This window comes from Canis aureus, chromosome 11 (assembly GCF_053574225.1).
Source record: "Canis aureus isolate CA01 chromosome 11, VMU_Caureus_v.1.0, whole genome shotgun sequence".
Lineage (NCBI taxonomy): Eukaryota > Metazoa > Chordata > Mammalia > Carnivora > Canidae > Canis > Canis aureus.
In genome coordinates this window covers 23431385-23459108 of record NC_135621.1, presented here as the reverse complement: position 1 = coordinate 23459108, position 27724 = coordinate 23431385, and the positions used below count along the sequence as shown (strand labels likewise).

At 51.7% G+C, this 27724-nt stretch overlaps 2 protein-coding genes across 11 annotated transcripts in view; one reads left to right on the top strand and one right to left on the bottom strand.

The window, feature by feature from the left end:
* Positions 1–617: 617 nt before the first annotated feature.
* FAM118A (family with sequence similarity 118 member A) lies at positions 618–25115 on the top strand. 10 transcript variants are annotated; one of them, XM_077914123.1, is made up of 10 exons: positions 699–718; positions 6354–6490; positions 10161–10216; positions 11004–11259; positions 14466–14687; positions 16385–16513; positions 17808–18093; positions 19906–19938; positions 20801–20884; positions 23924–25115. In XM_077914123.1, exons 3-10 carry the CDS (start codon positions 10170–10172, stop codon positions 23941–23943), a joined length of 1077 nt encoding a protein of 358 aa, XP_077770249.1. In that variant the 5' UTR covers positions 699–718; positions 6354–6490; positions 10161–10169; the 3' UTR covers positions 23944–25115. The 10 variants fall into 10 exon arrangements, with proteins under 10 accessions (XP_077770254.1, XP_077770251.1, XP_077770257.1 ...); XM_077914122.1 differs by lacking the exon at positions 699–718 and adding an exon at positions 1106–1283; XM_077914127.1 differs by lacking the exon at positions 699–718 and adding an exon at positions 1107–1283 and having other exon boundaries at positions 11007–11259.
* A 1694-nt stretch (positions 25116–26809) lies between these two features.
* Positions 26810–27724, bottom strand: part of SMC1B (structural maintenance of chromosomes 1B) — a 70524-nt gene continuing 69609 nt past the window's right edge. The window contains exon 25 of the mRNA XM_077914120.1: positions 26810–27323. Coding sequence (XP_077770246.1) covers positions 27222–27323 — 102 coding nt within the window. The 3' untranslated portion in view covers positions 26810–27221. The remainder of the gene's footprint in view (positions 27324–27724) is intronic.

Genomic DNA, 27724 nt, shown 5'->3' with positions numbered 1-27724 from the left:
TGGAGGGGGGGCCCCGGGGGTCAGGGCGCGGAGGTGGGTTCCGGGGTCCGGGTGTGGAGGGGGGCCCCGGGGTCCTGGCGCGAAGGTGGGACCCCGGGTCAGGGCGCGGCGGGGGGCCCCCGGGTCCGGGCGCGGAGGGGGGTTCCGGGGTCCGGGCGCGGCGGGGGGCCCCGGGGTCCGGGCGCAGAGGTGGGGCCCCGGGGTCCGGGCGCGGCGGGGAGGCGGGACCGCGGGGGGCGCGCGCACACGCACAGGCCCCCCAGCGTCGGGCGCTTCCGGGCGCACGGAGTCGCTCCCCCGGTCCCCGCAGAGTGCGCCTGCGCCCATTTTCCCGACGCGAGCAGCGAGGACGCGCAGACCCGCGGGTTCGAAGGCGCGAGCGCTCCGCGCGTCCCCCACCGCGTCTGCGCCGGAGAGCCGGGGGCGGGGCCACGGGGCGGGGCTTGTGCGTCCGCGGGGCCGTTGGGCTCGGGCGGGACCTCGGCGCGGCGGCGGCGGCGGCGGCGGCGGGCGGGGACGGCTCGGCGGCGGCGCGGCGGCTCCTCACCGGGAGGCGGCGGCTCCCGCCCCGGGGCCCCGCCCCCGCCCCGCCCCCCGGGCTGCGCGCGCAGCCCTCGCCGCCGCCGGCCCCGCCCAGCCGGGGAGCGCGCGGCCGCCCGGAGCCCCGGAGCGCGGAGCACCGCTGAGCGGGAGGCGGCGGCGGGAGCCGGGCCCGCAGGTGAGGCGCCCGCAGGTGAGGGGCCCGGGGGGAGGGGGGCGGGGGGCGGGCCCAGAGCCCCCGCGGTCCCCGAGACCCCTCCTCGCCGTTACGGGCCCCCCGCCCCGAGGCCCTTGGCAGCCCCTGGCCTCCCCGACCCCCGCCGCTCCCAGGCCCCCGGGGCCGCAGAGCCTCAGGATTCCCTCCGGACGCCGGGACTCCCCGAGGGCCCCCGAGGCCGCCCGGGGCCCCCTGAGCCCGCCCGGGTCACCGCCCGGCGCGCAGGCCCTCGGCGCCCTCCCGCGCCCCGGGCCCCCACCTCCTCTGTCACCTGTCACCTGCTCCGCGTCCGGTGCCCCCCCCATGCCACGGTGCAGTCGGGGCGGCTGCTGGGTCAGCTGACGACCCCTTGCAGCCCCGCCGGGCCTGTGACCTCGGCGCCCACGTTTCCGTTTGTGTTCACGGCTGCTTTGAGGCCGGAGCAGCCACAGTGATGAACTTTTAATGCTGTTGCCGAGACTCCTGTGGCCCCGCAGAAGAGTCTAGAGAAGCCATCTGACGTCGCGGAGGGAGGGCAGCCAGGCAGGTGGGGAGTTGGAGCAGATCGGGCTCCGAGGTTGTCTCCTTGGCTTAATTTTTTCATTTGTGGAATTAATATATATATATATAATTTTTTTTTGAATGCTCAGTAGTTTCCAGGAATTGGCACCGGAGCCAGAGATGCCGCAGTCCTTGCTTTCAGGGCCGCATGTGGGCAGGGTCACCTGGGGGAGGACCGTGAAGCAAGCAGGTGGTTCCTCGGAGTGATGATCACCCTGTAGGCCTTGAGCCCAGCTGGGGTGGGAGCCTGATTCTCAGGAAGTGGTGTTGGGGAGAGCTCTCTCAAGAGGGGAGGGAGGCCCACCGCTAACAGGTGCGCTGATCTTGGAGGTTGAGGTTGAGAAGTTTGCCCCAGTCCTGGGAAGGGGACAGTGTGTGAAAACGCAGAGCGGTGTTGCCACCAAGCACAGCGGATTTTGGAAGCAGGGGTGGCTGGAGCCGAGAGCCATCCCGGGGGACGGCTGCAGATGTACTGCTGCCTTAACAGAAAGGTCGTCAGGGTGGGACTCGTAAGTGGGGTGAATCCAGCTTTGTTCCCTGAGACTCATGCCCTTGCTCCTTTCTTGAATTGCGGCTGCTCCTATCGTCCGAGGAGACAGTGACCGGGCTCAGGGCTGAAGGAAGGCAGGAGTTGGTCAGTGGGGAAGACTGAGGGAGATTCCAGGGAGACCAGAATGGGGAAATCGGGAAGTTTGGCAGAGTGCAGGGTTTGGGATGCAGAGTGGTAAAGAAGAGGGTGGGCAGGGGGGTTCAGGATGCAGGCACGGAGTCGGGGCCCGCTGAGGGGTTTAGGGGAGTGGAATGGTTTTTGTGTTTATAGCAATCACTGGCTGTTGCAGCGGGAGGAAGTGAGGTGAGAGATCGAGGGGTCCCGGACCAGGGTGGGGGCAGTGGAGACCTTGGCTGGGCCTCTCAAGGCTAGACCCCAGAGACTGCCGTTCAGCTCTTTCCTGTCTGAGCCTACACTTTCCTGCCTGGAAATGGACTTTGGAACTTAGTAGTCCCAGTAGGAGAGGTTTTGTCCTTTTCCCCAAAAGGTGGGTGGTCTCTGGGGCTTCAGGGTCACTGCATCGGGGTGGGAGCCCAGCACCCACACAGGAGATGCACACATGGCATGGGGTGGGAGAGGAGGCAGTGTGAAGAAACAGGTTCTTGGAGATGGAATAGGATACAGGGTTTGGAGTTTGGACTTTGGACTTAGGAGCCCTGAGGAGATGCAAAGTCCGTGAAGGAGAGGCAAATTCGGATGGATCCTGTGCTCTGGAGACTGTGTGGGACTGGAGGCAGGGTGGCTCTCAGGAGGACACAGGCTGTGGCCTGGAATTTCACGTGGTGGTGAAAATGTTCTGCATCCGTGCTCTGCAAGGCACTAGCCCCGTGCACCTATCAGGCGCTTAAAATAAGGCTGGTGGGACTGAAGAACTGGATTTGTAGATTTATTTAATTTTAACTAATTAAATCCAGGAAGGGCAGCCAGTCACATGCAGGGTGTAGTGGGAAGCATACTGTTCTAGTCTGTGTTCTTTTAAGTGTTACCTTTAATGTTTCCAGCAACCATAGGAGACATGACATAGGATTCCTTTTTTACAGATAAAGGAAATAGAGACCCAGAGTAAGTAACCTATCCCCATGTTAAGTAGTACAACCAGCGTGGGGTGTGGAACTCCTCGGGCTGGGCTCTTTCCACGGACCCTGTTTCCTCCCTGCCAGGAGCCTGGAACCTCTCCTTGCCTGGAGACAGAAGTCCTTTTGAGGCGGCCCTGGTTTCTGCCCAGTGCTCCGGGTCTGGTCTGTCCAGGCCGAAGTCTGTGTGAACTGTGGGGTGGTGAGCCAGCCTAGACCAAACAGAAAACTGTTGGGAGCTGCTGCTTTTGCCTGCAGCTTCTTCCTGCTGCCTCTTAGACCTTCATCACGGCGGCCGTTGCTCTTAGCATTTCTGGAAAGTGAGCTAAGAAAGCAGGTGAAACTGCAGGTCAGCTAGACACCGTGGCTTGTTACTTGTGAGGAGCTGGTGGTACAAAAGGTGCCTTAGATGCAGTGAGTACTTGAGATGAAGCTTTGCTCCCATGGGGGAGCAGGTAATGCTCCAGGATGCAAGGTCAGGGGCCATGAGGCCGGAGCAATTTTCTAGCTTGCCCCTTAGTCCTCGGCGGGGGTGCTGGGGAGAGGGGAGAGGAACTAAGTCACTACCTCCCAGAGTCTTCATTTTCACTTCTCTAAAATTAGGGCATCTGGCATCCCATAACCTTTTGGATCCCCCCAGCTCTAGAATTCTGTAGTGTCACATCTCATTAGAGGTTTACTTTCTAGAACATCTCTTATTTTTCTTAGGATGGCTCAACGCCGGTGGTTCAGCCTGCCTTTGGCCTTTGTGGTGGTGTATCTTACTGTTATTGGCTTATCATTAAGTAACGTGTCTATTTGAGTTAATTTGACGCGTCTCATCTGATGGACAAACTAAAACAGCAAACACTTCAGAGGTTGCCAGGGTTCACGATAAAACATCAGGTATGTTTGCCATCCTGAGCTGGGCTCAAGTCAGGAGAAAATGCACAGGACTGTATTCACCATGGTGACCGATCTCTGGGAAAGGTTTACCGTTGGCCTCGCCTGATGAGGGGCCATAGTAGTGAGCACTTCGCCGGGTTACTGATGGGATGAAGTGAGATGATGCACGTGAAGTACTTTCCCCTGAATCTAGTAAGGGTAGAGAAAATGTCACTAACGAATGTTGCCATTTGAACCAAACTGTGACGTTCACGTTTTTTATGAGTGGTGGGTTTTCTTGTCTTCCTTTGGGGTATATGCCCAGGCAACGCTAGAGGCATTATAACTGTTAAAAATGCAAACAAATGAATGCATTATAACTGCTAACAGGGCGCATTTTTTTCTGTTGTAATTTATTTTGACCACATTTAAAAAAAGATTGGTTTAGTGTCAGGTGTTCAAATCAAGGTTCTGTGTTTTCTGTAAAATGAAGAAAAACCATTCATCGTAAAGACCCCTTGTTAGTAATGGCTGGGAGGAAGTTTGACCAGAACTGTGGCTAAGTGAGTGGTTGTGCTTGCCGCCTTGGAAACCAGAGCCTTGAGCTGGGAGCCCCCTGATGCTGAGGGCAGCCAGCTGCTGCCGCGGTGGTTTATGGTGATCAACGCTTTACAGCCGATCAAGAACCTTTTTGGTCGTTGCCTCAACTGAAGTTTGTGCAACAGCGAGTGGTATGGGAGGTGGAATTCCCAGCTGACACGTTTGGAAACACAGGTTCACAGAGAGATGGCCCCTGCTCCTGAAGTGGTGGCATTTTCTTAAGTCCAGATCTTGTGTTTTCTCTGTAGCGGCTCCAGGGCTGCCCCCATATTGGGGTTGCTGTGTTCTCAGGGCTAAGCCTCTTGTAGTTCTGGAAGCTTGCTGTCCATTCACACCTTGTTTCCACGTCAGGCGAACTTAGTCATGCTAATCAAACTCACCAGAAGAACATTTATCACTCCCAGATGATTCATTTGTGGTTAGAAGTATGGCCGTCAGATGTACTTGAAAACTTTTGTTACCCAGTGATTTCTGCTTTTGCGTCCACCACCCCCACGTCTGCATGCGGAGCCAGGTTGCTGTGAAAAAGGCAGTTTGTGGGAATGACATCAGAGTAAAAGGAGAGGACAGTATTAAATACCAGTGTTTGCGTCAAGAGCTTTGGTAGTTGCTGTAGTGTGCCCATAGGTGGAGACGCACTGGGAAGCGCTTGCTTTATGGCTTCCAGGCTTGCCTTGGTGTAGCCAGAGTACAATGGCTAGGTTTTGGCCTCCTCTTAGGATTTTCCAGCCCTTAGGAACCACACTGATGCTGTAGATTACACTTAATACTAATACAGTTGACCCTTGAACAACACAGGTTTGAACTGTGTGGGTCCACTTACATGCAGTTTGTTTTCAGTAAATACATTGGAAATTCCTTTTGAGATTTGTGACAGTTTGAAAAAAAAACCAGACAAGCCGCAAAGCTTTGAACTAAAAAAATTCAGAGACATATGTCATGAATGCATAAAATAGTTGTAGATACTAGTCTATTTTGTCATTTACCACCATAAAGGATACACAAATCTATTATAAGAGAAGTCAAAATTCATCAAAACTTACAGACTTATGACTTCATTCTTGGTCAAGAGAATGTAAATAGAGATGCAGTATTAATTGTAACTGCATCGAATGCACTGCAGGGATACTGTACTGTCCTTATTAGGTGGCTGCTTCCTGTTGCTCTTGTGGCGAGTTCAAGAACTGCCCGTATCTGCCTGAAATGCCGTGTGCACTAATCTCCTCGTGAACGGTTCATCTCTCTGTAAACTTTGTGGCTCTTTCTATTATTATAGTTTTGGGGAGTCAAAAGTTAGACGCAGCTTTTCAAGCATGCAGGGTGCCTCTAACCTGTCCCTCCTCCCCATTGTTCAAGGGTCAACTCCATTTCCGAGTCTCTGTCTTTGCGAGCAGCACATTTATACATGATTTCTCAGCCTGGGTTACTTTGTAACAGCGGCAGGGCCTGACTGTGGCTAGTACCTAATACCCAGGCCTTGCCCTGCTGCCAGTCATGTATTTCCACATGTCCAGGGACCACCTCATTCCATGACTGTGGGTCGGCTACAGGTGAGGGGAGAAGCCAGCTTTAGGAAACCTTGACAGATACTTGCATCTTCTCTTCCCCTGCTGTGTGAGAGGAATATATTTTGAGTGTACATCCCTCTTCACTGAGAGCTCTCATCTCTCTGCTCTTATGCTGCGCCAAATGCATATCATTCATTTATAGAGAGAAGTGAAGAGGTTTTCCTAAGGATACTTTTGAGGACCCCACAGATTCTCATTTGTGGTTTGTGCTTGTAAAGGGAAAGTGTAGTTTATAATAGAAAATAATTTGTTTCAATAAGTTTTTTGTTATGCTAATTTCATAAAGACTATTCTTGACATTTTATCCCTCCCCCTCAAAACTATGATTGGAACACTCCTTGATCCATTCTTTTTTCCTTCTCTTGACCCTTTTGCCTTTTCCATCCCTGCGCCCTTCCTAGCATTGGAGAACAGTGAGGTAATTCCAACAAAGGTCGGTTCTGCGGATCGGCGTCCGAGCCTGCTCCAGCAGGTCTTCAGCTGGCCTCACTGCAATCTCTCGTGATCTGGCTGCTTGGCCGGCACCAAATAGCTCCAGGTAGCCTTTGATGTGTTGGGTGGACGGGTGCTGGATAGTTGGATGGTGTGCCTCAGCCTCCCAGGAGGCTAGACTGTACATTGCAGGCCCGAGTTCCAAGAGGGCTGGCTCCAGAGTCAAAGCTCTTATGAAATGCTTGCTTGCCTGCCCTCCCATCTCCCCTTGGCTGGAGAAGTAACACAATGAGGTCCAGAGTTAGAAGTGTGGGGCCTCTACGTAGGCATGGTCAGGAAGGATGATGGCAGGGGAAGGTCATGAACCATCTGGCACAGTGGGGTTAGGGAGTTGGGAGGGGACTTTGTCTTGCTAGTTGTAAATAACAAGGGCCATGTTCATAGTTGATTCTCTTGCATTGGACCCAATGTGGTGAACATTTATTTTGTGCTGGATGCTGGCAGTCTCTGGCTACTCTGAAGCTAGTTCATAAAATACTCATGATCTCAGATTTTAAGCAGAAGACATCCTGTGAAGACTTTTATTCCTGGCTTTAGATGAAAAGGACAGGAACTGCTTCTAAAGATCTGTGTTGGGCCAGAGTTTGCTTTTAGGAAATGCTGATAGGTCCTTGAAAAAAAAAAAAAAATAGGTTGCTATGATGACTTGGCTTTGGGCCTACAAACTGTGGTGACGGCATGGTCACCAAGGAAACCAAAAGATGCAGCTTCTCAAAGGTCTCGGAAGGTTTTGTTGCTGCTGTCTGGAATCCGATTGGTTTAGAAGAGTGGTGTTGAGCATGGGAGCAGACCAGCTGGGGCTTGCCATCCTGCCGGAACTTCTAGGATCTGGCACTAGTTGCTTTGGAAATCTCCTACTTGGCCCTTGGTGTGAGAAGAAGGAGATTTGGGGGTACTCTCCAGATTCTGGTGAGATTTGGCTCTGATGAGTACTCTGCCGAAAGAACAGGAAGTGAGGTCGTATCTCCAGCCTGCAGCGTTAGAATGAGCCGTCGATGTCTAAATATGGGCAGCTGTGCAGCTCATCACAGTGCTTGTGTGGAGTCTTCATATAATTGGGGACTTCCCTGTTGGCTACTTTGCTTCTTAAAGATGCACAGCGGTGTGGAAGTCTAGAGGCACATCTATCTGCCTGTTGAAGCTGGAGCCTGGGATTCGGTTGAGGCGCTGAGGGGCCAGCTCCTGACTTTGATCAGGCTCAGACAGAGAAGGAGGTTTGAGCATCTGGACCAGCAGCAGACTGCTTTGGAGGGCGAGCTGGGATCTGTTGTGTGTAAGTGTTCAGTATTTACAGGGATGAATTCCTTTGGAAAACTTTGAAATCACGTAATTTGAGAGTTAAATCTTGTCCACCGAAGATTGAATTGTCCATACTGTTTTGCAGATGTGTAAATGCAGTGTTTGGGTTTCCAGTTTGTGCGGGTACAAGCAGTTGCACAAGAATTGAAAGAACTACAGGTAGATTTGTAAAGGTCTTTACCATGGAAAGAGATTGGGGCATTTCTTAAGTCTTTGGTTGACCAGTGACTGCTTAAAGATTACTCTTAAGATGTTATGTAGAGGAGGCTAAGATAAGAGGCTTCTTCCCAGGAGTAACTATGTCAAAGGGATGTGCGTTATTTTGGGAGGCAGGGGCAGGAGGCCATTGGATTAATCAACTGATAAGCATCTCCTACTAACTTGTCCAATAGGATTGAGTAGGAATGAGTCTCAAGTTACATCCTGAAGTGGGAGGTTAAGAAAGCTGCCTCATTGGCAGGTCAGAGCCTGAGCTGTTTGACTTAGCAAATTGAGCTTCCAGAGCTCCTTTCATATGAAAGATTCTCAAGCTTTCAAAACTTGGTCAGTTAGCCACATTTCATATTTTATAGATGTTAAAACAGGATTGGTGAACAGTTAGGTCAGCCATTGAAATCTCAGGGCTGGGATCCAGGGTGTCCAAATAGAGTGGAAAGCCCCAGTATGTTACTTTCCTTAGAAAATATCTAGTAGGTTAAAAAAAAGATTTGACTTTGATGGCTCTGATAGTAACTTTTTTTTTTTTAAAGATTTTATTTATTTATTCATGATAGACACATACAGAGAGAGAGAGAGGCAGAGACACAGGCAGAAGGAGAGAAGCAGGCTCCATACAGGGAGCCTGATGTGGGACTCAATCCCGGGACCCCAGGATCATGCCCTGGGCTGAAGGCAGGCACTAAACCGCTGAGCCACCCAGGGATCCCCTGACAGTAACTTTGTAGTGGAAGGAGGATGGAGTGAAGGCGGAGAACCAGCCCTGACTTTGCCAGCCTCTCCCTGGACAGATGACAGGCATCTGTGAGCAGCATTTTTCTTGCCTGTGTACTACGATTTCTTAACATTTGGGGAAAGGTCACAGACACCATTGGGAGTTTGAAGGAATCTCTGAACCCTTTCCCCGGGGTGGGGTGGGGTGGGGTGGGGCGAGGTGGCGGGGTAGGGTAGGGCTGGGTGGGGTGGGAGGAGGCATCCAGGCGCCTACATTGTGTGTGCATTGTCAGGGGATACTCTGAGGATCCCATTTAGCTCTAAAATCTAATGATCCTTACAGGGAGATTAAGCTTGTTTACTTACCCTGGGAAATTATTTTTGGTGACCTGGTTCTAATTGAGATTAAAAAAGACAAGACTACACATGTAAAAAGGCAGATTTCCGTCAGGGCTGGTTAGGATCTGGCGAAGCAGGCACTCACATATTCTGCTGACCGCTTTTCTGAGAGGTAGTTTGCCACTATGTGCTCAAGTATTTTACAGTGTTTATATTCCTTAACTCAGCAATTCCACTTCTCAAAAAATCTCTCCTAAATAATTCCAAAATAGATAAAAAATCTTTGCGCACAAAGATGGTTGTCAGGAAGATGCTTTGATTATAATGCATGGAAAACAGTAGGCTATGGCCTTTGGACTCCAATGAGAGGAAAATGTAAAACATCTAGAAGGCAATATACACCTGTTCGCAGCAGTTCATGCTGAGGTAGTGGTTTATGGGCTTTTTAAACTTTATTTTTCTGTTTCCTTGTTTACAGTAAATATTCTGGAATTGGGGTAAAGTGATTCTGCAAAATTTGTAGAACATGGAGGTAGTTCGGCAATAGAGACCTAGCTGGTTTAAGATTCTTGTTTTATGTAAAGCTAAGAATTGACCTTTTATTTAGATAATTTTTTTGGACTGGCTTTCAGCACGGCCGAGGGGGCTGGGGCCTGGGAAGACTTGCTGAGGGGGCTGGGCTCCCTTGCACTAGGGCGCTGCCCCCTGCAGAGCATGCCTGTGCCTCCCCCCTAAGAAACCGCTTCCTGGCTCTGCTCTGTTGGGCCACTTGCCCTTCTTCCTTCTGTGATAAGTCATTTGTGTCCATGTCAACTGGAAGCAGAGTCATAAAGGGGGCGGCAAGGGGACACCCACCCCTGAGCCCACTGCACCGTCTAGGTGGGTGTGCGTGAACTTTCGTTCCTTTTCTGTCTGGCGTAGAGCTACGGGGAATCTGAATAGGAGGCTTTGCCTGGCCTGGGTGGTGGGAACCGTGGTTTAGGAAACATTAGGGAAGTATGTGTTTTGTCTATGACATTTTTTAGACATTCTAATTTAAATAAGGATCCAGGACCTTTGATTTTAATTCCAGCTTGAACTCTCTTCTGTGTACTAATAAAAGAACTTCTATCTGGGAAACGGAAATCACTTCTAACGTTTCTCTTTAGGATTTACAGATGGATCCAGTGGAAAAGACAACAAACAGAAGTGAACAAAAGTCAAGGTAAATAAAGTCAGCCACATCTTCATGCATGTAGATAGCCTCTGTCACATGTCTCCTGAGGTGTCATTTATATTTAACCTGCCACCTACAGAAGCAAATGTGGAAGTGGAACCTTGTGTCAGGAGGGAACGTCAAGGGGCTGTGCGGCCAGCCTTCACTGCGATGTAAGAAACGTTCCAGAAGGCAGTTTCCTCTTTGCATAAGGAAACGACTGTCACCTGGTCTCCAAACCAAGCAACGAGTGATCCCAGAGTCACCTCGGGGACTGGGGTGCCATGCTTCACTGGAGAGCACTCTTTGACCCCCAGTGAAGCACGAGTCGTGCTTGTTCAAAGTGATGCTAGATGAGGAAGTGTTAGCTTGGGAGGGGCTGGGGTGCCTAAGAGGCAGAAAACCAGCTCTGGCCGGGAAGTTTCTTACCTGGCACTGCAAGCAGGGATCATTTTTGTCATCGTGGTTAGTATTTACAGGCTCTTGGCAGCTTCAAAGGAATTAAAACTGCTAGCTTTTTGTTCACATATATATCACTTAAATGTGTGCTTCACACCATGGGGGACTCAAGATGAATAAGACACAACTGTCCCTGGGTCCCAGGAATGAGGATAGGACGTGTAAAATAAATACACAAAAAAGAATAATGTGCAGGCTCTGTCTTCCGGTGGTGTGAGTGGGGACAGAGGGCCTGTGGTCCATCTGACCTCACAATTCATAGATATTCCTAGACACCATTTTCCTCCGTGGGTGCAGTACTTTCCACATTGACTTCTGTTCTTTCTGTTGTTTTAAGTAGAAAGTTTCTGAAAAGCCTCATCCGGAAGCAGCCGCAGGAACTGCTGCTGGTCATTGGGACGGGCGTCAGCGCCGCGGTGGCGCCGGGAATCCCAGCCCTCTGCTCGTGGAGGAGCTGCATCGAGGCGGTCATCGAGGCTGCTGAGCAGCTGGAGGTGCTTCACCCGGGGGACGTCGCGGAGTTCCGCAGGAAAGTGACGAAGGACCGGGACCTGCTGGTGGTCGCCCATGATCTGATCCGGAAGATGTCACCTGTAAGTCTTTTTCAGACAGGCACTTCGGGTTTCCCTGGGGTAGCGTGGTTCTCTGAACCCGTGGCCGGGTTGGGACCACGTGCTCCCGACCTGGGACCCTAAAGTGAACACTTCTTTAAGCCTATGTCATGTTTAGTTCTCGGCAGAGTGAGGCTGCTGGGCCAGAAGCTTCCTCTCGCAGCAGTGGTGATGCCAGGTGCACGGTGGGGCTCCTCAAGGAGTGTGTGCTAGCTCGGGTCCGAATCCACGTGGGGCGTCTGGGACGGGCTCTGGGATGTCGTCATGCCGCACTAGGGACAAGCCTTAGGATTTCGTACTCCGCGGAGGGGTATCCTTGAGGTGTATTTTGGTTTAAGTGGGCCAGCCGTGTATCTTCAGATGACAAGTGGTTCCTGACAACTTTTGAAGATAGGAAAAGGTAGAGCGGCTTCGTCGGCAGGTGGAAGTGGTCTAGTAGAGAGGAAGGGTGGAACAGGGGGCCATTGCCGAGGGATGCCCTCGAATCAGGTGCTGGTGCAGGCGTGGGGTCTGCCGTCAGTCGCTGCTTGGCCGGGTCAGCCGTGTGGACTGGTGTAGACGCTGGAAGCTACATAATGTGGTAGAGGCTCGTGGCAGGTTTCTTCTTGCTACTCGAGTATCTATTAAAGCACAGCCATCCTCTGAGGGTTGGGGTGGGGGAAAGCATTGGAGGTGTTGCACAGAAAGCATGAAAAGGTGTCTTTGGGGTCCCTGGGGAGACTGGAAGCGTTTACCTGCTGTAGACACCCCAGCTTGGCTTACAGATGATCACGTTTTTATTTCTCACATAAAAATCTGGGCCGGCAGCCCGGTAGAGCAGGTGGCGTGCCAGTGTTGGGGGCCCAGGCCCTGTCCTGCTGCTCTGCCATCTTCACCATCCAGCTGGGGGGAGATGAGGTGAACTCCTGCCTCCTCCCCTCAAGGTCCTGACAGGGAGCCACATCTCCCACTGCCAGGTTACACATTGCCCTGCCCGGCTTTCCAGAGCCTGGGAAGGGTTTTCAGCGGGGCAGCTATCCCACAGGGGGGTGTTCTATTAATACTGGGCCACTTGGATCTGGGCCAGGGCTGGCAAGTTGCAGTCCCGGCCAAACCTGGCCCGCCGCCCGTTTTGTAAATGAAGTTACTGGTCCACAGCCACACGGATCATTTGCATATCGTGCATGGGGCAGTTGAGTAGTTGTGGCAGAGACTGTGAGGCCCACGTTTTAAAACAGTGGCTCTCTGGTCCTTTATGGACAGGGTTGCTGAGCCCTGTCCTAGGAGGAGGGGGCTGCGTCTGTGGACAGAGAGGTGTAGGAGTGCTGGGCAGCGCCAGGGGCACCATCAGGTGAGGTTGTTCATGTGGAGAGAGACCAGCGAGGCGGACGCTCATTTAACCCACTTAGAGGGCCCACCTTCGTGGAGACTTGACTACTCTTCACGTGTGTATTTTGTAAAACTTCATAAGGACTTAAAGTGAGGCCAATCGGAACGACTGTGTCCCCCCCACCATGCTGAGCAGCTGAGAACGGGTGTGGGAATGCGGTGGGGGGAGGGGGGGTCGTATCCAAGTTGCCAGGAAATCCAGCAAAGCACAGGAAGGGGTCAGCAAGGTTGGAAGCTTATTCAAGAAGGTAGTTGCGGTGATAAAAATTCTAAAAATCGGGAGTGTAAGCTGCTGAGTGGGAGGAGTTAGGTCGGCAGTGGGGGAGACTCGGGGTACCTGGTAACCAAGCTGGTGGTGTGCTGCCCTGGGAGTCGGGGCTGCAGGGTCAGACAGTGGGAGCTTGAGCCAGAAGTTCTGGAAGGGAAGGGTCCTGCTCCTAATAGTGTCAGGTTTGGGATGTGATAGTAGGCTGGTTGGCAGAGATGGGATAAGGCCAGTGGAGGAAAGGCCGTGATGCAAAACGGGTCATCTCAGTGAATGAAGAAACCAGCAGACACTGTGACCTGACGGCAAGCCATTTCCCCATCTCCCCAGGCCCAGCGAGTGTGAGGGCCTCAGGGACGGCGAGGGCCAGCTTTCAGTGGCAGAAGGAGGATGATGTGGGGGTTTACTGACGATGGACCCACTGGGAACAGAGGAAGGGTTTCCGGGATTGGGGAGATAACAACTGTCAGAAAAGTGCTGGCTGGGAGCCACGAGTGCTCACAGGAGGGTCTTGTGGCCTGTGACATCCACAGAGCCAGATGGTACGGTGTGTGTGTGTGTGGGGGGGGTGACTTCTGATGGACGGTCCCGAGGGCAGGCTGAGGGATTTGGTGGTGATGCAAAGTCCTGGCCCTGCTGACCCCGCAGCTGGTGCTCATGGAATGCCTGGGGGAGGTTCGGTTTTACTGGCGTGCACGACACCTCCTGCCCCCCAGGTACTAGCCACCGCCCCAGGCCTCTGCTCCCCTTCACGGCAGAGCTGTTCAGAAGCACTCTGTGTATTTGCTGCTGCCAGTTGCTTATGTCTCCTCCTGAGCCCACCCCAGCCAGGCTTGGCCCCACCGCTCCACTGAAGCAGCTCTCGTGCAGGCCACAAGTGACCTCTGAGACCGCGGCTGCTCCATCCAGGGGCTGGCTCTTGCTCTCCAGCCATCGAATCCCTCCACACTTGCTGTCAACCCCACTGCCTTGCACCTAACTGCAGATGCCATTAAGACACACTGTTTCCTCTACCAGCAAGAAAGACAAACCAGTACCCCTGCAGCACTCTTGGGGGGAATCTGAAGTCTTTCCTACGCTCTGTGGTCATCAGAGCCTCACGTGATCTGGTTCTGGGTCACCTCACCTGCTGACCTTAGCCATGCTCTTGCCCTGCGACAGGGGCCCCTTGCACACCCTTGGATCTACCCGTGCTGTTGCTACCTCAGTGCCTTTGCACCTGCTCCTTCCTCTGCCTGGGATACGCTCTCCAGAGGCCCCTCATTTCCTCAGCTCTGCTCAAACGCCCCTTCGCAGAGGCCCTCCCTTCCACCTGTCGTCCCTCTGCCCCCAGCAGCACCTGGCCCCCTTTCTCTTCTTACTTTCCCATAATATTTGCCACTGTTGACGAATCACTTACGTATTTGTGCAGGATCTGTCTCCCTCTAGGGTTTCAGTAAACTCGTACGAGTCAGGGGTTTCCTTCTTTTAACGCTGGCGCCCAGAGTATCGCTGCTTAGCTGCTCAGGGGTTGATGAGAGACAATGTTTGTAACTCCTGTTCCACCTCTTCCTAGCGTACAGGCGACACCAAGCCCAACTTCTTCCAGGACTGCCTGATGGAGATTTTCGACAACCTGGAGCAGCACATCCAGAACCCGCTGGTGCTGCAGTCCATCCTCAGCCTGATGGAGAGGGGCACCATGGTGCTGACCACCAACTATGACAACCTGCTGGAGATCTTCGGGCAGCAGCAGAGCAAGCCCATGGAGTCTCTGGACCTGAAGGACAAGACGAAGGTGCGGCCCGCGGGTTCCAGGGCGGGAGGCAGCCACGGAGGAGGCGGTGCGAGCTGGCTGGGGATCTGCGCTGCTTCAGAGGCGGCCCAGGCTTCCCACGGGGTGATGCCCTTCCCGTCTCGCTGCCTGCTCTGGTTTTGTTGTGTGTTCTGTCCTGCACGTCCGCAAGGGCTTCTTGTGTGGATTCATCACAGTCCTCGTGGGAAGTAGGGGCCGTAAGAGTCACGAGCAAGGTCGCCCCCGGTCCTGGTGCTGTGGTTCGGGTGGTCCTGTCCCTTCGTTAACAAACCGGGAGTATGCCATATGGAACGTTTTTATCTTGGTTTTTTCCCTTAATATTATACTTTGAGTATTTTGCTGTCCTTAAGCTGTGTTTCAAAGCGTGCTTTTAAATAGCAGTTTAATCATTGAAACATAACCGTTAATCTTTCTCTATTATCGTTAGCATATTTCCACAATTGTAAGTAATGCTGCAGTAAAAATCCTTATGTTTCCATGTCTGTTCTTTAGGGTAGATTCCTAGAAGAGTTGTGGGGTCAGAGGGCAGGAGTATTTTAGATGATAGGAATCACCAGCTGGCTGTCCAGAAAGATAGCGAGTTCATCCTCCCACCAGCTATGTGGGAGGGTATCCACCTCCCACGTCTTGTGAACACACCATGTTACCAGAAAACAAAACACATTTCCCCCACTGAGGTGAAAATAGGTGAAAATTTAACATTTTGGTTTTGCCTTGCTAAGGTGGATCATGGTTTCGTGTTATTGACTATTGCTTTTGTGACATGTTTATATCTGTTGCATATTTGCTTAAAGATTTTATGTCATTACTGATACTGCCCCCACCCCATGTGTCTGCACCCTGAGGGTGGTCTCGGCCAGGCCTGCCCTCCACGCAGGAACCTAAGGCCTAGAGATTATGCCCCCTTGAGGCCCAGAGTGAGTGTGCAGCTGCAGCCAGTTCAGACCCCGGAGCTGCTTTCCTACAGAGCTTGGCACAAGTCTGGTGGGCGGCCACGTGTGTCCAAGGGACAGCCCGCTAGGACTGTGCTGGTGCAGTCACGGGTCCCACCCTCTGCTGAGCTGTTAGTGACACTAGTCCTTTTTGTGAGGCTTGTTTGCTGTTGTAAAGAGCATCTCTGGAAATTGCTGAGGGCTTGAGGCTGAAGTGCCCACTGGCTCATCTGTCTGGGTTGCACCAGTAGAGCCGTTGGGGTTTGTCCAGTTTCCTGGCACCGTGGGGACCACCTGCGGCCATGAAGGTGCCCCTGGCATGAGGATAAAATTCGATGTGTGTGATGTGCCTCTTTTTTTTTTTTTTTTTTTTAAGATTTTATTTATTTATTTACTCATGAGAGACAGAGAGAGGCAGAGACACAGGCAGAGGGAGAAGCTGGCTCCATGCAGGGAGCCCGATGTGGGACTCGATCCTGGGTCTCCAGGATCACACCCTGGGCTGAAGGCAGCGCTAAACCGCTGAGCCACCTGGGCTGCCCCCTGCAGTCCTCTTTGATGTGACAGGAGTCACCAGCGCCAACAGCTGATCACTCTTAGGCTTTGTATGTAGCACTAGGACGTGAAGTATCTCTGTCATTCTTTCCAAAGAGGTTTGAAAAAACCACAAATCCAATTTAGGTATTTTCCTCTTGTGTTTTGAATAATACCCACTTTTCCCCTTTGTCTTGGCTTGATTTCTGACAGGTCCTTCAGTGGGCAAGAGGGCACATCAAGTATGGAGTTCTTCATATTCATGGCTTGTACACGGATCCCTGCGGGATGGTCCTGGATCCATCGGGATATAAAGATGTTACACAAGACCCAGAAGTCATGGTACGGCTCCCCTTCCTTAGGCTTTAGTGGTGTCCCCTGGGACTTGGTGGCAGTGCAGGTAGCTCCCGGCCTCCAGGCCTGCCCGCCCTGCGGGGCACACAGCTGGCCCTGTTCTCAGCTGGATCTCCAGGGGCTGGTGCCTCGCACGGATGTCCAGTGCTCACGCAGTGAGTCCTGAGTGCTCCGCGGTGCCCGTGAGCCTCCAGCGTGGCCCGTGGACCCTGCACCATCTGTGCGGACTCTCGGGCCACCCCCACCCCCCCACTACCCTCGTGTGTGTTCCTTCAGGCACCTCCTTTCCTTTCTCCACTTGGCAGTCTTTCTCTCTCGCTTTTGAAACCTCATTTTACAACTTCATTCTCTGTGAAGCTGTTTTGATATCCTGGACAAAATGAAGTGTGGAAAAGCTGCTTTTCAGCTTTCTATGAAGTTTTTTATTAGTGCATTTAGAAACCACTGTACCATCACTGAGTCCCTGCTGATCTTGGGGTCAGGCATTCCTGTCCTTGGGCTGACCCGGCTTGTGGCCCACAGCACAGGTGTGGCCTCATGGGTGACTGGACTGGTGCCCCTCCGGGGGTCAGGGACGCTCGTGGGAGGCTGTGAGAATGGCTGGGTGGACCCTGGCCCTCTCACTAGGGTGCCAGACGTCTGAAGTGCTGACTCTGCTGTGTGCCTGAGTGACCCCCTGAATCTTTGCCGGCCCCTTTTGCCTGTTCCCTTGGATCACTGTCATGGGTCCCCTCCTTCCTCAGCTCTTTTGCCTTCATTCCCAAAACCCCTGTTCTCCTGACAGCGGTCCCTGGTTCCCATCTGTGATCCACGCAGACACATTAATTCCCGAGTGTTGGATTTGCACAGTTCTGAACAGAAACAAATGGAATGTCTTTATTTCATGTTTTAAGAATTTAAAATTGTACATAATCCCCGAAGATTTGAGTTGCTAGGCTGCACCACAGGATGGCTGGGTGGGCATTAGGCTTTCCTTACTTTGAGGCACAATGACACTGGACATTGATGGGGACTGTACCCATTACCCTGGCTTGGAGAGGAAGGGGCTCCCACAAGTGCTGAGCAGGGACATCCGCTCAGCTTGGGCCTCTGTTTGCTGAGTGCTGCGCTGGGTTGACTTGCAGAGTGTGTGCTGCCTCTTGCTCTGTCCCTGGTGTAGCTGGTGGGAGGGGCCCATTGCTGAGCAGCGTTCTGAAGGCGTAGACATGCAGCTGGCACTCGGGCCTAGGGTCGCACCACTTTTCAGGTGAGCATCCGTGGCTCTTCGTTGGCTTTTCCACAGGAAGTCCTCCAGAACCTGTACCGCACCAAGTCCTTCCTGTTTGTGGGCTGCGGGGAGACCCTCCGGGACCAGATCTTCCAGGCTCTCTTCCTGTACTCGGTGCCGAACAAGGTGGAGCTGGAGCACTACATGCTTGTACTCAAGGAGAATGAAGACCATTTCTTTAAGCATCAAGCGGACATGCTTTTGCATGGGATTAAAGTCGTGTCCTACGGGGACTGTTTTGACTACTTTCCTGGCTATGTGCAGGACCTTGCCACTCAGATCTGCAGGCAGCGCAGTCCAGGTAGGGGATTTCTTTCTTGTTTTTTCCAGGCACGACATTAATGGAGTTCTTTTCAGTTTTTCCCTTTTTTTTTTTGTGATACAATTTACACACAGAAAATACAATGGGGATGGAGTTTTCATACCACTAAGCTCCCCAGCCCTCCAGTTACCTTTAAAAAGATGCGTGTGTGAAATCGAAGGTCAAGGTAGTCAGTGTGATGGTGATCTCCGCACAGGACTTGAGCGTTTAAAGCTGTTCGATGGCAGTCAGTGTTTGCCACACTTCCGGTATCCTTAGCTAGGAGACGGCACACCCCGGCAGCTCCACAGTGGAGTCGCCAAAACCCTGGGAAGCGCAGAGCCTCAGTTACCCTGTCTCCTCACTGCATTTTACAAGTTAAAACTGCAGAGGCACAGAATGATCTCACGAAGACTTTTACACTTTTTTGCAAATACCATCTTTATCCCGTTGCGGTGCGTGCAACACATAAGTCTCCTTGGCCCAGCTGCTGGGGACCTGTCAGGAATGACCTCGATAATGGAGCCGGTCTTAAATTGGTCATCCCGACATAAAGTGGTTAATGGCTTTGAGTTTGGGGTCCTAAAACATGGATGATGGCAAACTTGGAAAGGTCTGGACTGGCTGGATTTAACTACAGCGAGAACGTAGCCCCGCTCCCCACCCCCTGGGCAGGGGAATTGGGGGCCAGGGTCACAGGTGACCGGAGGCACACGTGGTCCAGCAGCTCTGTCTCTCCCCGCTAGTCCTAGTGAGAATTGCGAGTGATTAGCAGGTGAACCAGTTTAAGTTGCATGTCCGTGAAGGAAAGTAGAGTTAGGGCGTTAGCCCATTTCCTCGGCGGAGGAGAAGCAGGGACAGATGCTCACTCGTAAAACTCTGCGTTTTATGTTCTTGACCTTCATTTTCAGTGACAGTATCCATGGCCAGAAACTAGATGATTTGACAGATGCAGGACCAACTCAAAGAGATGAATCACTTGTCCAGCTAGCTCCCAGAGAGTTTGGAGCTGGGACTGGAATCCAGTGTGTCCCAAAGTGGACCACAGGCCGAGCTCTGGAGAGGACCAGAGGTTACCCTGTGTGAACCACAGCCTCTCCTGCCTCTGCACGCATGGCTCCCCGGAGGACCAGGGTCTCACAGACACCCACATGAGCTCGGGCCTTGGGGGGTGCCTCTGGGTGCCTTCCTAACCCGGCAGAGGCCCCATTCCTGAGCCCAGGCAGCTGAGAGGATTTGACAAGCCGTTGGGGCCAAAAGATCTTTTGGACTTATAATTGGTGAACGGGTCCTTCAAGGATGTTGTACTTAGGTTTTTGTTTTGTTTTTTAAGATTTTATTTATTTATTCATGAGAGAGACACAGGCAGAGGGAGAAGCAGGCTCCATGTGGGGAGCCCGATGCGGGACTCGATCCTGGGTCTCCAGGATCACGCCCTGAGCCGAAGGCAGGTGCTGAACAGCTGAGCCACCAAGAGGTCCCTGTATGTAGGTTTTTGAAGTACCTCTCTTGACCGGAGAGGGTGGTGTCCCAGCAATGATGGTCATGATAGTGATGGTGGGTCCCGGACCCTTTCTCCCTGTGGGCCAGGCCAGCCCATGCCACCCCTCCCTCGGTCCTCACAGTGACACTGGGTGGAGGAGAGGAGGGCCGCCTGCTGGCCGTGGTCCCCCGGCTCCCCAGAGCTGGTATTGAGGTTCCCAGTTGCTGTGGCGCCGCCTGAGTAGGCCTGTCCGCCGTCCCCGCCACTGGCCCGAGGAGGACGAGCACGTGAAGTCTGGGTTCTGCTGACTGTTTTCCTTTCTTCTCCAGATGCTGACCGAGTGGACAGCACCACACTGTTGGGTAAAGCAGATCTTGATTTTTACCAGCCTGTTTTTTTGCCTACACGTTCCATTATCTTCCTGCCACCGTAGAATCATGAAAGTTTCTCGCAGTAAATACCTAGCCTGTATTCAGACAGCCCCGCCAGAGATGTTGGCCGACCGTGCCTCTACGGTCCCTGTGACAGTAGAGAGATTAAACTCGCGTCCCTCCGGCAGGGGCAGCGTAAACTGGGGTCACTTGTTGGCACCTGACGATACTTCCCGCAAGCAAGAGATGCAGGGCAATTGGAATGAGAGTCCTATTTTACCATGGGGTCTAAGGCATAGTAGCGTTGTCCCAGCCCCTTCTGAGATGTTTATTGCAAAAGTTCTGACCTTTTCACATCAAGTTTTTCTGTGCGCTGCTTGCTGGAAAGGAGAAGGTCCTTGCGGCTAGGCTCAACTCTGGCTGTTGACAAATTTGCAAGATAGGACCGAGTTCGGGAGCGGCCAGCGTCTTCCCAGCGGACTTGGTGGCAGGCTGTGCGCTTCGGTCAGGCGGTGGGGGAGAGGGGCCTCTGTGCACCGGCCCCGCGCCCTCAGTGGGTCTGGTGCGGGCGCCCTGCGCGTTTGGATGGGCTTCAGCGTAGAGACCCCTGAAAGCGTCGTGCTCTGCGTTCCATTTCTGCCTCCTTTCCCTGCAGAAGGACACCTTTATTAGAGTCACTTTGTCACTTAGATGTGACTCCTGGGTCCATCCTTCTCTTTTGGACAAAGCATCATCTGTGGCACCTGGCAGGGCTTGTTGGCCAGTGCTTCAGTGCAGTCAGATTTATAAACTGGTCCTTGAAGGGTGGATTCTAGAAGAGATCAGCTGGTAAGTAAAGGTTTTCACCTTTCAGGGAATGCTTGTCAGGACTGCGCCAAGAGGAAGCTGGAAGAGAACGGAATGGAAGTCTCAAAACGGCCCAGGCAGTCTGACGCCGGTATGGTGCTTTCCCTGCGGTGGGGCCTGCTGTGGGTTGGCTGCGGCCGCGGGCACGGTGCTCTCCTCACCTGTGCTTGGTCGGGAGGGCCTGGCGGGGGTGATGGGGGTGGCGCCCGGCATCAGCCTGAAGCCCTTCTGGGTGTCTGGGGAGGCGTGTGATGCAACAAGTACACACACACAAGGTGCACAGTCTTGGGTCAGCCCTCAAATTTCACAGAGCGCATCTGCCACCGGATTGTGTCCAGTTCACCAAGCAGTGTTGTTGGGAGCCTGTCCCCCACCCCTGGCACCTGGGGTTGACCACTGTCCTGACTTAGGTCCCCTCCGTCTCCAGAAAAACCACTTCAAATCCTGTTTCTTATTCCCCCTGTTACCGACTCAGATTTACTAAACGGATTATGTAAGTGGGTCCAGTCTATGGCCTCCGGGACAGGGGCTCTGGTGCTGCTCACGGCCTGCCCATCCTCCCGGGGGTCCTTCTATGTGGGGGTCCCCTCTGCGGGGATCCAGAGCACCTCCTCTCTGCTGCCCACGTCATGAGTGGGACTCCCGCATCCGCACTGGGCCCTGCCTGTCAAGCCCCCGCAGCCGCCTCACCCCCGTGCCGTGTCTCCTCTGCGGGCTACGCTGGGTGTGGTCATGGCCCAAGCCCACGTGAGCCCTCTGGTCGGCCCATAGGTTGGGTCTCAAAGTTGGAAAACAAAAGCACTTTTGTTAAAAGAAGGCAAATCATTTTTTTCTTGGTTCTCTGTCTTGTGTGCAGCGTTAATGGGATTGGTGCCAATTGCAGGATGTTCTCAGTATCAAGGGAAAATGCGTTTTTTCGCTTGTTGCATATTGGAGTTACTGCTGTTGCTTTTTAGTTTTTGAGGAGTTTCTAGATTTCTTTTTGCCTTGTTCAAAAAAATCACGTTTTGTGGTGTTTCTAATGTCTCGTTCTGTCCGTCATACTGCCTATCCCCTTCCTGAGACCCTGGCCTGCTGCTGCTCCGCCTGGGGCTGTGTGCAGTGTCGTGCGCAGCTGCCCCCCCACCCCACCCCTGGCCTCCTAGGCTGCTGCCTGGGTCTCCCCTCCTGTCCCCGGCCAACCTGCCATGACCCCTCGGGCTGTCCCACTCCGCGGGGGGGTGGGGGGCAGCTCCCCGAGGCCCAGGCGTCTGGGCCCCTCATGGTCCTTACCCTCCACGCATGGCTGGTGCGTGGGCTTCTGCTGCTTCCTTTTCCTAGGGACTCCACTGTCTTACAGGTCGGGTCGGGTTTTCTGTTGAAGAGGGTTTGTTGCCAACCCAGGTCTTCATGACCTGTGGGTAACCTGTTGCTTTCCTTTCTGGAAGCTTTTTCCTCATGTTCAGAAATTTCATGAAGGTGTGTTTAGATAGAAATCTTTTCTATGTCCCTGCTGAATTCTTTCCCTGCATTTCCAGTCCTGGGATAACTCTGGTTTCCTTGATACTTTCTTTCGACTCTGTTCCTTGTTCCTTGATTTCATGGTCCTGGTTGGACCTCATGGATTGATTTACGGTTGATTGATTTTTGGTTTATTCTCTTGTCTTCCTGTCGTTTTTCAGTCTTTATTTTTTCAAAAACTTTCTGGGCGGTTCTCAAAATTATGTTCTAGCCTTTGGTTAAATTTTTGAGAGTTTTAATGTTAATTTCTGGGAGCTCTTGTTTTCTGATTTATTCTCTTTCATAGAATCTTTTTTTTTTCTCTCCCATGACAGTGATATGTTTTCAAATCTCTAGAGATTCCCAGGTTATCTGACTCTATTCCATTCCCAAAAACATTGGGATTGAGGATTTTCAGATAACAGTATTAATTTTTTACTACTTTAACTAAGAAAACTTAAGCAAAATGCTCTTAAACACTTCTCTAAGAACCCATTGAGATTCTCAGACTACAAAGCATATCGAGTGTCAGGTACCTGTTACTCAACATTTAAATTAATCCTCAGTGGGTATGTATGAGGAGTGCTGCGATGCTGCATTTTCCTTCTACATCACAAGGAACATGTGCTGTTGAAATAGTCTGTTATTGATAGAAAGATCCCTAATGAAGCAAATAACAAAAGCAGTTTTTAAAAGCGGCTGCGCAGTGTTGTGCCCGAGCAGGACTGGTGGCAGGAGACAGAGGCTGTGGTGGCTGGAGGTGTGTCTGTGAGCCTTCCTGAAGGACACTAAGCCACCGCTGCAGCAGGTCCTCAGCACACAGACCTGTAGGGGGAGAATGCCACTTCAGCATTTGGAATACAATTCTTTGAAGTCTTTCGGCAAATATTTAGACTGAATTCAGCCAGTAGAGACATCTGTAACCAAATAAAAGTGAAAGAAATGAAATGAGCACTTTGACTCATTTCTTCCAGGACAGGTGGTTTTTTCCACTAGGCTCTTTCCTGCCTCTTGTTTTTGTCCTGTCTGGGCTCCTTGGTCACTTGTGATAATCAGGAAGGCAGACCTGGAGATGCTCCGCCCGTAGTGGTGCTGCTCTTCGTGCGGCTCCCCCTTCAGGGCCGCCTCCGGGTGGTGTGGCCCATCTGGGGCGGCCCACGTGGGGCAGAGGGCTCACTGGCTGGGGCTTTGGGGGAGAGCGGCAGTCGAGCCAGTGGGGCCCCCAGGGATCCCCTGGATGCCAGCACCCCTGCTCTGGGCAGTCGTGTCTCCCTAGAGAAAGCTCTCCGGGTTTGTGTTCCACGCTCTGGCTGTCCCTGTGGGCCGGCTGTCATCCCGCTGTGGACACTCCTCTGCTCTCCATCGGGCTATCATCTGAAGGTTGAAATTGTCCCTGTCTGGTGACAGCCACCTACTCCCAGTCCTCTCAGAAGGAAAAGGGCACCCACATCTATGGGTGCAGATTCCCTGCTGTTGTGTACAAGTCACAAAGCCATTTCTCAACAAGGGCTACTGTTAACATTATGGAGTCACTTTGAAAGTGTGTAGCATGGAAAATAAACTCGACAGTGTCTGAAATGGAGATCCTCTTGCAAATAGTCCTTTAAGCTGAGTTTAACATTTCTGTATTCCTTTCATTTTGTTGAAACAGATGATGCTGGAGGGTCTTGAAATGTTTAGGACCAATAAAACCTGCAATGTGAAAACCAGCCTTCTGTAACCACAGTGCCATAACCTGAACGCTGAGGAATGTTCAAGAATTCCACATGGGATCTCTCACTTTGAAACCATCCCACACCCTGGAAGAGCCATGTGGCTGTGTGGCCTCGGAGGCTGGGTGCAAGTTCCACTGTGTGGTTTGACTGTTTGGGAGGGGAAGCACGAACGTCAGGGTTCCCGTGAGGCCCGGCGGACACCTACCTCAGGGACCACTAGCAGCGGGGAGGGAGATCCTGGGCCTCCTGGCTCCTGCTCGACACACTCCCTTTGTCAATGAAAAGGGGAGGGTGAGGACTGTCTAAGCAACAGTAGTTGCCAAAGAGGAAAAAAAAAAAACTAGATGCTTAAAATTTTCTAATTTTTATGTGGAAACCTCTGTTACTGTAGAAAAAAACTTAAAAGTTTTTGTTGCATTGTTAAATAGTAAAGTGTGTGCAGGTGCTCCTTTGAGGCACAGCATCTGCTGCTGAGAATATGTTTTGAAAAAGGAAGAGCAGCTCATGGGCTTCTTTGGAATTACCTAATTTTAGTGACTTCGGCTCCAGAGCTGCCCCAGAGCACAGCAGGCCTGATGGCGGTGGAGGGGCCCCAGAGGGCAGCTCGGTGCTGGGCGAGTCCGCACGCTGGCTCACAGCTGCCAAGCTACATGTGGAGCACAAGACCAAGTTTGCAAATTTTAGTTACAAATTTCAAGCTTTCCGAGTTTTTATTCCATGGGGTAAGGGCCAACCTTTCTGTTCTTGTCTCTTAAAAGTCTCTTCCTGTGGCCCACTTGGGGTTCGCATGCAGCGAGGCCGGCAGAGCTTGTAGAGGGCCTGTGGCAGTGTGAGCCGTCAGGGTCAGCCGGGGCCGAAAGCGCTGGACTGGGGGCAGTGCTCTCGGACCCTGCTTGCTCTCCTTGCAGGGGCTGGTATTTTTGACGTGATGTTTCTTGCCAAATCTCATGACACTCCCCATTGATGGCGCTGGAGCTCTCCCAGGTATAAAGTTAAGAACAGGAAACACAAAGTTGGTCAGGATGTGTTGTGTTCGAGAGAGAAGCCAGAGATCCACTTAAGACTTTCTTTTTGAAGCATGAAAAATCTTTTATGTTACTCTGGTCATCAATAAAATGTTAACTTCAACTTTGTGTGCTCAACTTCAGTTATGACAAAGCTTGGTGTGATGTAGTTAATGAGAATGTTTGCCCTGAGCTCTCAGTTGTGAGGTCAAATGACTACTTGAATGTGTGTGAATTTTTTAAAAAGCAAGTATTTGAATTTGTTGGTTTTTTAAAGACACGTTTACAAAGTGCAATCAGCGATGAATGTTTGCATCTGAAAGTTGGTTAGACGCAGGGCAGACAAGCATGAAAAGTGATGTGGAACAGGATGAGACTGGAGACGTAGAAGTAGCTCAAGATGAGTGCTGAGTGCCATGCTGAAGGGTCTGAGGGCTTCTTGTAATGAATGGGTATATGTAGTCAGTTCTGCTAATGCTTATATTAAGATGGAAATGCATTCCAACATGATTGATCTGTTCGAAAAAATTCGAGCATCATTCATTTGTGTATAATTTCATCACTGAGAAACACTGGCTCAGGGTGATTACAGGATGGCCCTGTAGTAGCGCCCCGCCCGCACATTCCCCATCGTCTGGTGGTTTGCAGGAATGGGGGTGCATCGTGCTCTAACAAAACAGACTGTACTTTGAGGGATCACTGAGTGAGAATGGCCCAGGCAGCGATAAGGGACTGACTGCCCTGAGCTCATGTGGCACTCCAGGGACATTTCAGCGTGATGTTGATGGTTTCCAAGGCAGAGAAAGTCCGTGATTTATGTTATTCTGGTGTTTTCTTAAAAAGGTAACAAGTAGAGTGGCTTCTGCTGACTAGTTGAGAGATTGGCTGGGTGAGGGCAGGAAGCGTCTCTGTGACTTCAGTCTACTTCTTGGGTGTGGAGTGCACTTTGTTTACGTGCAGTGAGTGGTGTTCACAAGTGATTGCATTACTTCTTCAGGAGGCTGCTCCCCAGTTAGCACTTGGGTCTAGACCTTTTTTTTTTTTTTTAAGGTTTTATTTATTTATTCATGAGAGACACAGAGAGAGGCAGAGACACAGGCAGAGGGAGAAGCAGGCTCCCTGCCAGGAGCCCGATATGGGACTCGATTCTGGGACTCCAGGATCACACCCTGACCTGAAGGCAGGCACTTAACCACTGAGCCACCCAGGCATCCCCAGCCCTCCCAAGTCCTGTCTTCAATGGAAGACCCTCAGCACCTTAGAATTTTTTTATTCCATATTTTGTTGCTTTAATTTTTTTAAATGTTTATATGCTTACAAACTCTTGTGTCAAGGGGTGACTTTCGGTAGATTGCAGTGAGGGAGCTACTCTGTCAGGTACAAATTTTTTTTTTTTTAAGATTTTATCTATGAGAGAGAGAGAGAGAGAGGCAGAGACACAGGTAGAGGGAGAAGTAGGCTCCTCACAGGGAGCCCGCTGTGGGACTCGATCCCCAGACCCAGGATCATGCCCTGAGCTGAAGCAGACGCTCAATCACTGAGCTACCCAGGCATCTCTGTTAGGTACGAAATTTTACTCCATTTTGAAAATAGAAATGAAGTATTATTGAAAACACTGCAACTTTCTTTAAAAGTTGTAAAGAAATAAATGGGAAATATATGTAAGTGGAGAAGTCAGTTGTTACTTGGGAAAGCTTATGTTCTTCGATACTTCCTTAACAGAAATTACACATAGAGAAATCTAGATTTCATTGAAGCAGACATAACTTAGTTTCACCCTAAAATTTTTTTTGTCTGTAAAATTATAGATTGGAGACATTTGAAATTAGAATATTCTTTATTGATATTTTCAATATTGACATCAGTTCCTCTGAAATAACTTCCCATAAAACCTGGGTTCAATGCCGTATAAGTAGTATACTTGAGACCTAAGAATTTTCCTTAAAGATTAAACGTACAAGGCAAGAAAGACCTGAATGAAAAAAAATGCAGAATTCAACATTTTTCTGACTGGCTTTCAAAATGGCAGTTAAGACTATGGTACAAAATTGTACCTGTCACACTAACTCTGGGGAAACTTGACCTATGGGGAAGGGGCCCAAACTGGGACGGAAGCCAGCTCCAGCGCCTGGCCACTCAACTGCTTCCGCACTTTGTTGTTCAAGAGCAAGGACTAAGGGGTGATCCTGACCTGCCTGACTGTCCTGTTGGCTCAGAGTCATGCGAGGTCTTAACGTGACTCGTGGTTTCTTTTGCTGTTTTCTCGGTCTTCGTTGTCTGGATACTGGGAAAGATCCAGGGTCAAAACTCTGCTGAACATGCAGTCATCATGCTGAAAAGAGAGGAGACAGCCAAAAGTCAGCTCTCTGCTTAGGGACGGTGTCCTCAAATATCTTGGGTCACTAGGGAACCTGGATCCACACTTAAAACAGGGGCCACTTGTGTCCAGTTACATCAACCTCACATCTGTGTGTTCCCTGGTGGAAGGTAGGAGCAAAGGTTCGGCTTTGAGCGAAGGCCTGCTGAGGCCAACAACACAGGATGAGTTCTGACAGCAGGCACAGGTGTCCCATTGGCAAAGGACATGTACGCTGCAGCAGGAGAAGGTGCTTGCTCTGCTCTGCCCTGCGGTCGCCATGGAGAAGGCGCCCACATCCTCATGCACCACAGGCTTCACTGAAGGACCTGTGCTCACCACACTTCTGTCCATTTCTCCCTCCCCTGACTCCCTGA